General features: G+C 36.6%; 1 protein-coding gene across 2 annotated transcripts; it reads right to left on the reverse strand.

The window, feature by feature from the left end:
• Positions 1-265: 265 nt before the first annotated feature.
• On the reverse strand, positions 266-13,112 carry LOC107691736 (uncharacterized). Of its 2 annotated transcripts, none has more exons than XM_016490533.1 (9): positions 12,792-13,112; positions 11,779-12,097; positions 10,273-10,593; positions 8,057-9,833; positions 7,846-7,902; positions 5,816-6,029; positions 5,507-5,640; positions 1,495-1,566; positions 266-1,417 (listed from the first exon to the last, which is right to left on the reverse strand). In XM_016490533.1, exons 2-9 carry the CDS (start codon positions 12,083-12,085, stop codon positions 1,147-1,149), a joined length of 3,153 nt encoding a protein of 1,050 aa, XP_016346019.1. In that variant the 5' UTR covers positions 12,086-12,097; positions 12,792-13,112; the 3' UTR covers positions 266-1,146. The 2 variants fall into 2 exon arrangements, with proteins under 2 accessions (XP_016346019.1, XP_016346020.1); XM_016490534.1 differs by lacking the exon at positions 12,792-13,112 and adding an exon at positions 12,645-12,692.
• Positions 13,113-16,721: the final 3,609 nt, after the last annotated feature.

Raw genomic sequence — 16,721 nt, forward strand, 5'->3', positions numbered from 1 at the left:
CATGTATTACATATCACAGCTCCGTTTCGGATAAGTAAATATAATCCAAAAGTTTGTGATGAATAAAAGCAATTTCACATCCAACAAAAGAAAAGTGGTTTTTCTCCCATTTTTCTCAAACACAACCCAATGGCTTATCTATCCCGTGTTCGAGGTCTCAGAATGTAGTCTTGGCTATATAAATTAAATAACTTAAGGGATTTTTTATAAAACTGAGTTTCTGTCATTCTTTACTCACACTCATCTCATTCCAAACCTGCATGGCTTTATTTCTTCTGTGGAACACAAAAGAAGACATTTTGAAGTATGTTGCAACTGTTTTTGTCCAAATAACAGGGTTCAGAACAATGCTGGGTTCCGTTTACTTTCATTGTATGGACATTTTTATCTTTTTGCACTCTGAAGAAGGAAGTCATACAGGTTTGGAATGACATGAAGAGTGAATAAATATATCACATCGTAAGAATATAGTGATCAAACCACGCACTGTACCTTAAAGGATTTATTTAAAAGAAAAGGAAAAACTTAAAATAGTTTTTCGTAGTCTTGTTTTTGGCCGCAAATCCCTTAGTATTTTTATTCATAAAGCTGTAAATACATATACTAGTCCTGATGGAAAAAATGGAACTGTAATGATAAAATCTAAGCTGACAATTTCATAGATCATTAGTAGTCAAGGATGAGCACCTCCTTGCTTCAGAGACCTTGAAGGGCTTAGATCAATGGATCAGTAATTATTTTTCCCACACTAATCTTTTCATCAGAAAATGACAGATAGGAACGTGTTAGTTAGCAATGCGTTTCAAATGCAAGAAAAACACAACTAGGTTGCAGCAGTCACATTGTGAGGAGTCAGAAAGTGCTCAGGTGGAGGTTTACTATAATGTGCTTATATTATTTGCGCACACACAAACACACACATACAGAGCTCAAATGTCTTTCGTGTCAGTCCGCTTCACACGCTTTAAGTCTCAACTGTAAATGCTACAAGAAAATGTTTTTTCACTCTATTGCTAAACGTTCGGTAAACAATGGCGTGTGAAGCGCAAATTCTTTCCTTGATTAGGCAAAAAGATTAAAAACTAAATTTTTGGTAACTGATCAATTGTTCACAAGAACTAAGAATAGATTTGTGAAAAACAGAGCTTAAACCTCCAGGCCTTGGCGAGAAAAGTAGTCTTCCAGTTCTGTGAGCTTCTCGATTAGCAATACATCAAGGTCAACATCGTCCTGTCTTGCCCTACGAGCCCTTCCTCGTGGCCCCTTCACACGCAGTGGACCCAGGTTAGTTTTAGCCTTGCGTTTCCGAGGCAGTGTGAAATCTGGGAAGTCTAGAACTCGCTTTCGTTTCTGATGACCGATGCATACCAAAGAGCCGTTCTTCTCTTTCGGTTCTTCGAATATCGTCTCCAGGCTTCTGTGTGAATGAAAAGCAGAAACAGCAGAATGATTTCCAGGATAACACGATTATAAATAAAAGTTGCAAAAACAAACCTGTTAGGGGTTGGAGACTTGTAATTCTTGTTGGTATAAATCTCCTCCAAACTGAATTCCTTTTTCTTCAGCCTTATTGGATGCAAAACAGAATATTTATGATAATCAATGTTTTAACCAATGTTGTAAGTATCACAATTTTAAGCACTTTTAATTTAGCCATTAAATTTCCTAAAGACCTGTTTTGCATTGGCTTCTTGTGTTATGAAAAATATGGTTCCTCTGAATTAAAAAAATATATATCAAAGGAGTCATGAACTGCCTTTGTTTTTTTATTTTGAAATTGTGCTGTCAATCGATTAAAAAAATGTAACTAATTCATCGCACATTTTTTCTGAAATTAATTGCAATTAATCCCACCTAACATTAAAGTTTTTGAATATACTTTTAAATTGCAATAATTTCACATTCAATCTTCAAATTAATGTACAAACAACATAAAGATAGAATATTTGTAATATTTGTTTAATGGCATCTTTTTTTATGACTGAAGGCCAGTATCGCTGATACCAATTAATAACAAAAATTCCCCCCAATATTTAACCATTGACTATAGCCATTCAACATTACATTATAATTAAGAGCTATCAATTTTAACATTTATTATACTTTAAAAATAACTTCTAATTTAAGTGAACTTAAAACAATCTTCACATAAACCCATTATAATAAATGTCATATTTAGCTACCTGTGCCCCGCAGCAGAAATATACAGAAATTGAATAAAGTTATCAAACACTAAATACTAAACTAAATACAGATGAATCCTTAAAGCTATAAATGTTATTGAATTCCTCTTTTTTTCTTTGATTAACAGTCATCTCAGCAGCGGGGTTATTATGTTGTTTTGGCTGTTATTTCTTTAAGAGCTTCCGCTGCTCAATGTGATGAGGATCTGACACGCATCGTATTTTCTCTCAACTCTCTTTATCTTTTCTGACCCACTTCAGGTCTTAAAGTCTCTACTAATGAGCTGACGAGTTGAATCGAGTGTGTTAGATGAGGGAGACAGTGCTGTGCTGCTCCAGGACAGTTCTGAAAACCATTTCAGAGACAAGTTCTTAATGTAACTCATATACAGGGGAGTAACGGAATACTTGTAACAGCGTTACGTAATCAGGATACAAAAATCTAGTAACTGTAATCCGTTACAGTTACATCAAAAAACAAAGTATTCAGGTTACATTTTGTAAAAAGTGGGAATACTATCAGGATTACATTTGTTTCATTTAAAATTAAATAAATGAGTTTTTTGACATCATAACGCTATATTTAGCGCTGCTTCATCATACAGTAGTTCCTTGTTCTGTTGACACTCATGTTGACTCACGTGAGCCACCTGCTGGTGCGTGCGCAAATAACACCCATCTACAATTATTCTCCTCAAACGCGGGATGAGACGCTGCTACAGTTAATTACGATGCTTCCTGCTGGGAAAAACGTTTTTCAATTTCAGTTATTTTTTCTTCAAAAAGGATAAAGGAAATAACATAGTTGTACAGTGTAAGCTATGCATGAAGACTCTTGTTTAACAAAGGCTACTCAAACAACTTGAACAATTGCAGGTACGACTAGCACGGAATTCATCATGTTAGCTCAAATTTAGTGTTTGTTAGTGATTTAAAATTCCATGGTGTGCATGACTGCAGTTGTGTGTAAGTTTTCTAGAGTAAAATGGATCAGTCAATGAAATAAAGAAAGATCATAGCATTTCACATGCATTTCGACATGTAGGCTTATTTTAAAATAGACTAATATGTATATGGTGTAAATTTTTTAATGTTGTGTAAAACTATATTTATTTTTACTTGTACGTGTTAAAGAAATAAAAATAAAATAAAAATAAATAACTGTAATACTAAACTGTATAGCCACTAGATGTCTGCATAGCTTTTTATATAAAAATACATATGGGCTGTAATATCTGGATGGTGAAACAAGACACAATTTTTAATAGTTTCAAATAGTTCTTACTATAGTTTTTATTAGTTTTAATTTTAATGTCATAGTTAAAAGTACTTAGATATTGATTTTTTTACTTTATTTACATATGTAACTTGAAGTAATCCAAAAGTAATCAGATTACATTAATTTTATATTGTGGTACTTGAATTACATTACTGAATACTTTTTTAATGAAGTAATTTGTAACTGTAACTAACGGAATACATTTTAAAAGTAACCCTCCCAACCCTGCTCATATATAATATATTACATGCATGCACAGTTTTAAGGCAGCTTTAATCGCCTTTTTGGTAACTTCATGACTTAACTGACCACGACACTGCATGCACGTAGTTTATTTCGCAGGATACAGCGTATCCTAGTAGTGCCAGTAGTGCCAAATTCTGCACCCTGCCAGATTATGCATGCATCCCCTAGTATTGGTAGTTTAGGAGTAGGTGTGGGGGAGGGGTTGGGATTAGGCAATCAGATAGCGATTTCAATGAAGGGATGCATAATCTGGCAGGGGTGCAGAATTCGGCACAACATCGGTCTGCCGCATTCGCATGCGTATGGATGGAAGTCAATGGAACGGAAAGTCTAGTGTGACCGCAAAATTAATCGCCTGCGTTAACACGCTAATTTTGACAGCACCAATTTTGTACTGTTCTCTGAGGTTCACTTATAATGTTATCAAGATTTTTACATCAAAAAACATCATAATTTGAGGTAATAGGCTATTTTATGTCCTGTTTTTAAACCCCCTCATCTGTACACTCTGTTTGAATAGGCGTGACGGATTGTAGACTTGGAAGTAAACGCCCACTGCTATGATTGGCTAACCGTTGTGTATGTTTCACAGATGGATGCTGCTGTGATTTAGGTTAAAAACGCATAATACTCATACATATCAAACAATCAAGCAATAGTGACCACGTAATAAAAACAGTTACTCACACTTGTGTATTGTGAGTCTTGCGACATTACTGTCGGATCCAATATAGTCGGCACAGCTAGGGGTGTGCGATATTGACAAAAAAATTATATCTCGATATTTTATGGGATTTTATCGATAACGATAATTAGACGATATTTTGCTGAGTGTGTTATTGTGCTGGTACCTTAAGGACTGCCGAAGACAGCTGACTCCTAATGTTTTTAATATTCTTCATATTCTGTGTGGTGGTCAGTTCATACTGATAGAAATTAATCTTTTCCAATAAGTTTAAACTGATTTTTGCATTTTATGGGCATTTTTACCTTTATAAAGCCATTTTTTCTAAAAGTGTCCATTATCTTTTGAGTCAAATTCTTACATTACGGGGAATTAGAATAATAAGACGTTTGGGCTGTTACCAAGCAAATTAAATCAACACAGAGCATCATCTTTTATTTTCAATCTTTCTTAAAATCCCGCATCAAATTATGCCGTTTGTAAACGAATCCGCGGTAAAATGAAGTGAACAAAGGACCGAGTTCTTACTGACGCGTTCTGAAACTTCTTTAAAAATAAAGTTCATCCACTCTTTCCTAATGTTGGGATCAGAAGGAAGGCAATGCAAAAATGTTTTTCCACAACTTGGCACTACACAGCGTCTTGTCTTCGAAACCATCTTTATCGTTTGGTTTCAGCGTGGACCTGCGTTTGCATCTCATTTTTTACAGTACATGCGCAAATTGTTGGGCGGGGCTAAACAGGCAGTGATGTAGAAGCAGGCGTTGATCTTCCTCTGCAGATGCGGTGCTTATCCACACTATTACATCATAGAGTTGTACATTCCACAACCTGTCATTTTGGCAGACTGGCTTCAATATAAGCTGTTTTTAGACTAACAAGAAAGTTTTGAGTTCTGAAACTCACAGGATGTTTTTATAGTACAATGACCTCTTAATTGTCAAAAGAGCAAGGGAATTTTGGTTTCTCAGTTCTTGACCCCTTTAAAATTTTACTGCAATTAAAAGAACTGTAGCAAACTTAAAATTTACATTTTTTTTTTACAAATCCTAAACCAGTTCTACGATTCCACATCATTATTTATTATGAAGACTAGAGGAGTTGAATGCTCACCTCTTTGGTTTGGGGAGTCCCATTGGAGTAAGGTTGTTATCTGGTTTGGGAACAGTCTTACGAATACGAATTTGAGAGACCCTTTTGGAACGTTGACCTCCTTGAGCTTCACTATTAGTGTCATAGAGTTCCACCTACAAGAAAAATGAATGTCTAGGGTTGAGGAAACATAACCAGAATGCAAAATCCTTCAGTTCAGCAATGTCTGAAGATCCAGATATTTCTACTTGCATTCTTCCTTCTACTTGAATTCTTCCTTCTTTCAAAACTATTAGTTCAAATGCTAGAAGAGATGAAATACTGTAATACCTGCTTAATTTCAGTAGATGTGCCCCGATTATGCAAACCAGGGTATTTGACATTTGCACTGGCAATAGCATAACTAGGAACAGATTCAGTGGGGGATCCATCCAATCGCACCGATTTGGGGCTGATGCTGTGCCGAGAGGGGTGATCTAGGCTCCTTTCTGGTGCGAGACGATTTTTTGACAGATGACACACTGATAGGGATGAGGTGGCTTTCCTACACACAGTGAAAGCAGCAAGCATTTTAGAGAACACCAGGTGATTGGTAATATAACATCAGTCAACATCTACATGATTAAATGATCAGCTTAGAAGTGTAGATAGCTGTGGATTGTAAAATTGGATTGCCTTCATGCTTCAAATCTGACAACAATCACGAATGAGAATATCAGAAAAGAAAGATTGATTTTATTGCTACATTCCTATTTTATTATGTAGACCACTGCTTTAAAGGTCCCATGGCATGAAAATTTCACTTTATGAGATTTTTTAACATTAATATGAGTTCCCCTAGCCTGCCTATGGTCCCCCAGTGGCTAGAAATGGCGATAGGTGTAAACCGAGCCCTGGGTATCCTGCTTTGCCTTTGAGAAAATGAAAGCTCAGATGGCCCAATCTGGAATCTTCCCTTTATGTCGTCATACGGGGAAAGGTTACCTCCCCTTTCTCTGCTTTGCCCGCCCAGAGAATTTGGCCCGCCCATGAGAAAATGAGCTACTACCGTGCGAGGCGAGCCCAATATTTTTTTTTCCTCGAGAGACATCATGGCTTGCAAACGAGCGAAGCATGGCAGTTGCCCCGCCTCTCTCCTCCTCATTAGCATTTAAAGCTGCAGACACAGAAATGGCACGTCCTAAGGAAAGCTCATTGTGGGACTGGCTCGTAGTGGCTGAAATTCTGCACCAAGGCTGAATTTCGGGAAAGAGACTTCAGATACAGTACTAGGGACCACTTAGGCCTATATAAAAGCATCCAAAAAGCAGCATGTCATGGGACCTTTAAGGTGAAGTGAGTAATTTCTGCACCACTAGCAGTATCAAACTGAATAGAAAAACGAAAATTTTTGTTTACGTTTTATGATGCAATGCCGCAACATGAATAATGTATTTTCCATGTTAATAAAAGTTTTTGGCGTAACCAGCCATGTCAGCGATACACGAGCGACAGGAGATTCTATTTTTGGAACAGTTTCTATCACGAGTGACACCTCAGGTATTTACTGTGTTTTGTTTAAAAAAAGGTTTTATTTGACTTCAACAGCCAAAATTAAAGAGACAATGAATAATTTACCTCAGATCTTGGAAAGGAAATAATAAAGGAAAATAACAAAAGAAACAACTATTTCATTGGAAGTGTGAGAGCAGTGCAGTTGCAGGGACAGAGCCCGCCCACATGCTCTTCTGATTGGTTGTGATTTGTGATTGAATTTGCATATCTTGTAGGTATGTCGCAACTGGTGTGGACAGACAAACTGTCACTAGAAATTTTATCACATTTGGTTAAGGTGTAATGTGTTCTGGGTGGTTGCCAGGGTGTTGTGGGTGGTTTCTTATTGGCCCACCCCAAAAGAATCCACACTCAGGTCTCTATGATATCCTGGCTTGGTCACTTCTTCAACAAACTTTTTTTTTTTTTATACCTGAAAATCGTACACTCAGTCGCTTAGAAAAGTAACAGCATAGCTCAAACACAGCAAGTTGCACAAGCTTGTCATTCATGTATGCAGCAAAAATGCAAAGTTTGATATCTGTAAGTGTAGTTAAAGTAATAATAATAATAACGATGCTTGCATTCCAAACACAGAAAACCCTCAAATGCCACAAAATGAGTTTCAAGGAAACAAGATGATGCCTGGCCACTGTAGATTTCCAAAGGTTTGGAAAGCTTTTCAGCCACTTGATTTTGTGTTGCTAGTTGCACTAAAATTATGCACTTCACCTTCAACCTGAACTGGTTAGCAAAGACTGATTAAACTTATTTTTTTCATTGAATAGATTGGCAAAAATGTGAAAGATGCAGGGGGATGTGCCCACCGTGCTGAAGCTCTTTTCCTGCTGGGTGTAGCTTCTTGACTGGATCGGCGTATATAGCTATCGATGAAAAGATGTAGATCAAAATGGGTTGAATTGTAAGTGCAAGCAGCATGCAGGTAAAAACTGACATTCACCTCTGATTATGTAAATCAAACTTCCTTGCAATCAAAACATGCAAAACAAAGTTTTAACTTCAACAGCTTCAACTTACTGGTGATCGTTGTCTATGCCTGGTGGGGCTGTGAAGTCAACCAGAGGTCGAAAAGGATGACATTTGCTCCTCCCCAAAATCTGACTCACAACCGTATGGATACTAGGACGTGACAACTGCATAAGAGGAAAGTTGATTCGCCTGTGTCGAAACCACAGTCTGAAGGAAGCTGGAGAAGATAAAGCCAGGACGGTACTAACACCTGCCCCAGAGAAGCTCCCTTTGCTAAAAGTAGACAAAGGCGGACTGGTGGGGCGAAAAAGTTGAGATAAGCTAGGACAACCTGCAGAGTCTTTATCCAGGTGGATAGGTAAAGCATCTGAAGGACAAGCTAGTGTACCAGTCAATCGAGGAGAGACAGGAAGTATCAAGTCCTCAAGAATCGGCTGCCAATGTTTGGACATCCCTCCTGCCTGCTCAAAGAAGGACAAAGAAAGGGTTTCTCCATCTTTAAGAGCGGGAAATCCAGGAAGGTGATGTTTCTTTCCACCACAGTGTTTGAGTTTGGATCCAGTCCTGCTGGTTGCACCAGTCCATCTGTCCAAGTTGCTTGAGGAACAGCTTCTGGATACCAAGCGATAGGCGGTATCTGAGAGCTGATTCAACAGTTTGTTAGTATCGCTGTCTAAAAATGGTTTGGAGGACCCATTTCTTTGGCCCGAGTGATGCGAACTGGAGTGTGCTTGAGAAAATGTCAAAAGCGAACCTAGTGATTTTTGGTCACCTACACCTTTTACCAATTGTTTCGGCAAAGCAAGTTCACAGTGTGGCAGGATTGATGACCCTTGAAGAGGGCTTTCCTTTGAGTATGATATATTTGAGTACTGACAATCAAAGCTTTGTCCCTTATTACCTATCTTTGTGTTCTCGTCAGAATCTCCAGCATTTGTCTCTGTCAATTCAGCTACATCCCTTGACGTATGGACGTGATCCAAGACTGAAGTAATATTACTCAATGAGGTAGTAGTAGAGTGAAAAAGACCATTAATTTTGATCTTGTCCAAGATCGCTGCTTCTTTCTTATTAGAAGTCTGAAAGAGAACTGAACAACCCTTGGATTTATCAGAGTTGGGTTGTGCTCCTAGCGGCTTAGTGGAGAAAGGGAAGGTAATCTGACTAAAGGACTGCTGCTGGATTTTTTCACACTCGTCTTTAGAGGAATCTGTCAATGCCGCTGGTTTCCCAGAGGGCTTTGAGTTCACTGCTTTTGAAAATGAACAATGATGATCTGTATTTGTGTTTGACTTTAAGCCACTAGGAGCTGAAGATCTGAGAAACTGAACGGAAGGCACCCGAGGATTTTCAGGAACATGTAAACACTGATTATTCAAGGTGTCTTCTCCTTCCTGACCAGTTTTATTATTCCCCACACTAGCAGAGGACAGTACTTCTTGAATACAAGGAAGTCCCCGGCTGCCATTGTCATCTGAGCTGCTAAGCACAGAATCGACCAATAAGTTTAACACGACTCTGTCCTTCTCAGCTTCCAGTTCCATCTCCGGGTCTTCAAAATCAGAAACGGGCGAGTAGTTACCCTGCAAACAACTGTCTTTTTGTCCTGAACGGCATGTTCTGAGAATTCCACATGATGAACTGGAGCTGCTATAATTTCCACTTAGACCTTGACAGCTTAGATCCTCGGACTTATGATCAGGACTTTGGCTGGGCTGGAAAGGAGTTGACATTGCCCAAGAACACACAGAGTGCTTCTTAGTTTCAGGAGAAGAGATATTTGAGTTAATTCCTTTGTAGTCTTTTGGCACTTCTGCATCCACTCCTGCAAGCACAAAATAATAAATCAAATCAAAATTGAATCTGTCTTTGCTTAGATTTGAGGTCACTTACATTCTAAACGTTGACTAAGAACTCCTAAAAGTTGACTAAATTATCTTTTAGCAAACACCTGGAAGAATTTCTCTTCAAAATGTACTACTGCCCAATAAATTGCTTTTCGGACAGAGAACATCCTCTCCTCCTTATATGACCTGACTATAGCAAGCAATAGCAAATCATGGTTTGTGGCTTTAATATAAACTACATAATGTTAGCTATTAAAAAGGGACATGTTTTTTTCCACTGCACCTTCATGCTACAATGGGAAATACATCAACACAGGAAAGAATATTATGCTCATCACAGCATTTGGGATGGGATATATGAAATTAGTTTCAAATTACATAATTAATTTATATGACTATGCTAACATGAACATTTACCACGGCTGCAAGCTGATGAATCACTTGGAGTAATTGGACAGCCAAAGGACAAGTCTCTTCCCAGCTGGCCAACTTTACTGTGCAGCTGAGCTAAACTGCAAGTATGTGCACTGCTTTGTGAACACAGCTGGTCCATCCTCCTCTCCACTGCCTCAAGACGCTGGGTCAGAGATCCAAAGGTATCAGTCAGCAGACACTTCATCTCAGTTTGATGGGACATAAGAAATCGTTCCAGACCTCCAAGCTGCTCTCCGGATGGTCCAGCTGGAGGAGATGAATTGAAGGTGGCAGAGGTCCATCGTTGATCCCTAAACTTGGCCTCTGCAAAGGAGATGTTGATCAAAAGATGTGCTTCATAACATTTACCAAAACATTGTTTTGATTCTATTTGGAACCAATTGTTTTACAATATATCTGCAATGTTCCTTTTAGGAAAACGTGTGCACACTTCTAAAGCTACTCCTGTGCAGACCAAAAAAGCCTTAAAAAGATTCGAAATTTCATAAAATAAGGCTAAAAGGCAGCAAACTATAGAAGACTTGAAAGACCTTTCTGTGCTGTTATTCTATTTTATATTCTATTTTTTTATTTATATACATATATTATGTTATATTCTGTATTATATATTATTATATTATTATTTTGCAATGTTAGTTTTTATATTAATCAAAGCAATGTCTAACAATAAAGTGTGGCCTCTAACTATAGTAACTCAATAACTATCATCATGGCATATTACCTAAATATTTGCTATATTCTACCATTCAAAAGTCTGGGGTTAGGTTAGATTTTTTTTTCTTTATGTGAAACTAATACTTTTATTCAGCAAGGATACATTAAATTGATCAAAATTGATCCAATAAATACTGTTCTTTAACTTTCTGTTTATTTATTTGAACTTTTTATTCAAATAATCCTGAGCATATTTTCAACATTGTAAAAAAATAAAAAATAAATAAAATAAATGTTTCTTGGGCACCAAATCAGCATATCAGAATGATTTCTGAAGGATCATGACCCTGAAGACTGAAGTAATGGCTGCTGAAAATTCAGCTTTGCCATCACAGGAATAAATTACACTTTAAAATTCATTAAAGTAGACATTTTATTTTAAATTGTATTAATATTTTAAAATATTGCCGCTTTTACTGTATTTTTTAATCAAATAAAATGCATAAATTTGAGCATAAGAGATTTATTTCAAAAACATTTAAAAATCTTATTGGCCTAAAAGGTTTGAACGGTAGTGTAGGTATACATTTATTATTCTAATGTTTTTATTTGGTGTATAAAACACCCACTATGAGGCGTTTTATGATAATGTGATACAGTACATAGCACAATAAGGAAATTAACTATTGCATACTAGATTGCTTTTAATTTTTATAGAATTTTTTTAATAGAAAAACAAAATACATATGAACATAAGTGTTTCTTTTCAGGTAGCAAGGGGAAATTTGATTTGCTTTAGTAAAACCAAACTGAAAATTGTATATTCAACATTACCTTGCTTATTACTACACATGTGCAGGCAAGTCGAACTAGGATTGACTCCAAAGTTACTACTTTTTGGATCAAACGTCATCTGTCTCAGAGCTCCTTCATTTTCCAGATGAACTTCCTTCAAGCCCTTCTCAAAGTCTGAGGGTCGTGTTTTGTCACCAGATTCAGTCTCTCCACTGCTGGTTTCTCTGCATCCGATGGCCAGCTGTTCCTGATACAGTGGAGAAAGAGCAGCACGGTGGCATGGACCAGCCGCAGACGCAGGCACCTGCTCTGTACCTTTCTGCTCAGCCGGAGGATTGGACAACATCTTTTAAAGGGACTGATGAGAGAGAATACATCAGATCAGCAACCGATTAAATCATGTCAGAACATGAATTACACATGGTACATTTAATATTACGGTTGTGTCCATTCTTTGGTCTTACCAGTCTTATCATGTAAGACCGGTATTGCATATATTGTACCATGTTATTTACAAAATGTAAGGTCTCAGATAATAATATCATGGCACTGAATGATTAGTATATTTCAACATCATGTTACTTACAAGACACTCATTACTTTGATACATAACATGGTACTGGATTATTAAAATTAATATACCATGGTATTTGCATATGCATACAATTCCCAGAAGCTTCGAACTATACCAAAATTGTACTGAACTGTCTATACGTGCATACACATTTCAATTAATACACATAAATCGTGCTTTATTATTAAAACACTAGCTAGAATAATAATGTGTCCGGAATCACATGAATGAATGAAAATGAACAGGTTTCGTCGGAAATATCCTCACACAAGTTAAAAACATTTTACTAGACCACCTTTCGTATATAATCCATCAAAGAAAATATTCTTACTTCAAAACTGTTTTTTATGTAACGTTATAGGTCGTATGCATAATGATGTCAATGAACAGGCTCCTCATGCATGCCAGACTTTCGAAGGCCCTGGAAACGAATACAAATAAATCAAGAGCCAGCCAGACATGTTTTGTAAAGCAGTACCTATATTGCGTTCCCGTTAACAACTGTCGGTCCCCGCTAAAGAACTTCTCCGGCGTTGAGAGTGTGCTGTTATATCACTAATACTCGCCGATCCATTCTCATGATGATGCACAGGTCGGATGTGATTTCTTTAAGCCAGTAAAAGTAATTTCCGGCGACTCTGATGGATATTCAGACTGATGGACGGATTTCCAGTGCAAACTGACTGCACACTAACCTAGCGTATTATTACGACAGCTATGTGTTTAACGATATCATAAAATTAACACACAGCGCTAACAAATTTCCCAAGCGTCATAATTGTTGCTATTGACGGACAGTGACGACTTCCGTCATGCGTGCTGCTGTAAAGCGTGTTGCCATTGGGTGCTGCAGGAACTCAGGCTCATTTCTATTGGGCTATTTTAATGAAAACACTTTAACCTGTATTTGAAAAACATATTTTATTACGCCGAATCTACTGTGTACCATTTTGACTGTTACTTACAGTGGTATATTAGTCAGAATAATTACTAAAATATTTATTAAAAATATAAAGTCACAATTTAATTTATTTATTGATCACTTTGAAAGTTTCATTTTAAAAGAACAGATCATGAAAATCACAGCAGGTTGTTTATGTTTATGTTAATCATTTATCGTTTTTTTTTTAATCGATAACGTATAATGATGATGAGCTAATGATGAAACTTGGCTGAATTTAGCTTGCTATTCATTCTTTGTTAGTAGTCGAGACAGAGTGAGTGAAGAGTATGGCTTTTTGCCGTCAAAAAGTAATCATTTTCCTCACACGTTGTTACTTTAATAAAACCAGGGTTCTGATATTATGAACAGCAGAGGGCATGCATTCCTATTTAATGAGACAGTACATTTCACATGCCTTACAAAGCCTCTTCAAGGCAAAACTGAGTAGGTCAGTTTTTATTTACACATAGTTTGTGGTGGTCTTGTAGGATAAGAAGCTACAGAACATTTAATCAATGTTGCAATTCAATATTAATATTGAACACGGAATCAGCAAAACTGAAGGATTTCCTATTGAATTTTAGAATAGTTATTTTGGTTTTATGAGTGCAGTATACGGTCTATGGTAGGCCTAAACATTACTTCAAGGGACTTTTTGTTGTTGTTGTGTAATCTTGCTGTGTGTGGTATTACTGTATCCTAACCGACCACAAGAAATAACAGGCAAACCATGAAGCAAAGCATGATCTTCTAGATTTTGAGCAGCTCTGTATGCTATTTGAGTGAGTGAAAGGGTGTTCTTTTTTTAGACACAGCAATAAAACCCTATTATGTTATCGCCTTATCTTCATATTCTATAGAGAATGAATATAATAAATTATGTAATGTGTACAAAGAACTTGAATATCATTCATAAGCATTATCCAATTAGCCACGGCTGGTAGACACCGTAATGGTGCGTTTTAGACCAAAATAACAACTGGAACTTCGCTGGAGGTTGGACTTCCAACTTGTTAGTAGGAACACACTGATAAACCCTGTCATGATGTCATTTCCAAGATGGCAACCGCTTACTGAAACTGTGTTGGTGAGTCATGGCACCAACTTCTTTTGTTTTCACTTGACTAGAAATCTTTTCCAGAGAACACAACTACAACCCCTTCTAGTCAGAATAAACCACAAAGTGAACCTGACATTAGCTGGCTACACAAGAATACGATTACTATAAATGTACTTTCAATTAATAAACCAATTGGCTGCAAATGTACTATGAATGTTAGAAATACATTTTGATTTGCAGAAATGATATCATCGGCTATATATTTTAAACAAACAACCTCTTTATGGCACTTGAGTTCAAATTTCACATTTAAATGCCTTGTTCAAAGGCACAATAGTAATACAGCAGGATAGAATATACAAAAATAAACAGAAATGTGCTTTTGTTTGTTCACGCCATAACTGCTCGCTTTGAGTGGACATTCTTCCTGTGGGAAAAGCTCATGTTTGGTCTCTGTAGTTCTCCAGGTGGGATGAATAAATCTGCAGGTTCAGCTGAAGTCTGTGTGTTCACAGTAGTTTTAAAGTCTATGGTTGCATACTCCGTGTTGTCGTAGTTTGAAGTCTGTTTTAGTTTTCCTCTGCTGGTCGCATTTTCAGACTGTAGGACTTGAATCTCTGCGTAATGCAAACCATCCTCATTCTGCTTCCGTTTTTTATTCACCTGGGCATACTGTGGTTCAGCTGACACAAGGTCATACATGTGAGCATCAACACGGGCCTGCTGTGAAAAAAGTTGTTGTCACAAAAACATTTGCATATATTTGCATAAAGTTTTTTTTTAGTGACCAGTTAAACCAACACACCTGATGGGAAGGAACCACAGGTGGACCTGTTGTAAAGATGTACGTTGTTGAATAGCAATCAACATTACAACAATGGGATAAGCAAGTAATAAACATTGTTTTGCTAATTAGAGAATCCTTTTAATTTATTATCTCATAAATGGAGCTTTTGTTTTGTTGTGTTTTGTTACCTTTTCTTTTTGCCTGTTTTTGTGAAAGCTTTCTTGGATTTATTCTCCACCTAAGAAAAAAAGCACATACTACAATTTAAATAAAAGTTGGTTTAATTGTTCTGTAGTGTAGTCCCCTAAATGAAGTTGATCATTGATAGACTTTTCCATTGTGAAAAAAAGCTGCGTTTAACTATACTGAATGTGCATTTGTAGTGCACTTCAAATCTTAAAAGTATATTTTTAATTTAAAATATTAATGAAATAAAAGGCCACTTGAATGTTCTTAAAGAGAGCACACTTTCATGACAATATTCTTAATAACCTAAGTACACCTTTTAAAAGTTTTACTTTAAAGGCTATTTTAGTTTTTTTTAATAATCTTGTCATGCTTTATTTTGATTTGACTTACATGCTAAAGCACAAAATACTTGATTATAACTAACTGTAGTGTATTATTTGATTTTACATTTGAAGTTATTTCATTTCAGATGTGTGCTGTATTTAAATACATGACATACAAGTTTCAACAAAAATTACATTTTAGTATACATTTCATTTACCATAGATATTTGTCAGTACATTCGGCAGACTTTAACAATATTTCAAAGACAATAGACGTAATTACATCTAAAGATGCACTTAAGTCCTACTTAAGTGGGTCAAAAAACATTTTTAAGGTAGCATTTAATATGAACCTAATCTATAATAAATTTTCAATTAATTGTAAATAACATGAAATTAAGTGTCTGAACACATTACACTCAGTATGCACAGTACATTCTTTCAAAGTAATAAGCACTCTTATTAAAAGTAGTGTACTTCTTTTTTACAAGGGTTAAGAGGAAGAATATTTAGCTTCCTACTTCTTTGTCCTGTTAAATGCTAATACAATACATTTCCCTCTTTCCTGAACAATACAATACCTTATGAACACCAACAGCATTTGTTAAGCATTCAAACTATCAAATATGAACAGACACAGAGGATCATGTTTCTCAAAGAATGGCCTACTTAAAGGTTCACATTTGTGTTAAATAGTGAACAGAACATTTAGCAACACAAATGAATCTTGTTTAAGGCAGTTTCCTTCCCATCAAGATCCTACTGATAAAACAGGCACATGTCATAGAACCCTGTCGCATTTGAGTAAATAAATACTGTAAACTGTGCCCAGTATGTTTAACAATTTAAACATGCAAATGTTTGGCTACTCACTTATTTATTGTTTTGGTTAAATTGCTCCCCATGGCAGAGATTGTCGTCAGTGCACAGATAGCCTAGAGTTGATCAGTTGCTCATTTTCCATTTCCTTGTTCCTCTGTATCTGGAGTCCTGCAGGTGTTGCTCTTAAAGAAAGCTACCTTTGTACCTCGAGCTGCAACGCCCCTATCGCTGAGGCTGACCTTGAGGTCATGAATGTTTGACAATATCTTTACTGTTGTATATCT

Source organism: Sinocyclocheilus anshuiensis, unplaced genomic scaffold (genome assembly GCF_001515605.1).
Source record: "Sinocyclocheilus anshuiensis isolate Anshui unplaced genomic scaffold, SAMN03320099.WGS_v1.1 scaffold246, whole genome shotgun sequence".
Classification (NCBI taxonomy): domain Eukaryota; kingdom Metazoa; phylum Chordata; class Actinopteri; order Cypriniformes; family Cyprinidae; genus Sinocyclocheilus; species Sinocyclocheilus anshuiensis.

What these genes read in the sequence shown, in the direction of transcription:
- LOC107691736 (XM_016490533.1), bottom strand. Translation starts at nt 12,085, where the DNA reads ATGTTGTCCAATCCTCCGGCTGAGCAGAAAGGTACAGAGCAGGTGCCT. An exon ending in CATGTGTAGTAATAAGCAAG is followed by an intron (nt 10,594 to 11,778) that starts GTAATGTTGAAT and finishes TCTCCTTTGCAG; the next exon opens with AGGCCAAGTTTAGGGATCAA. An exon ending in AGGAAAAGAGCTTCAGCACG is followed by an intron (nt 6,030 to 7,845) that starts GTGGGCACATCC and finishes CACTGTGTGTAG; the next exon opens with GAAAGCCACCTCATCCCTAT.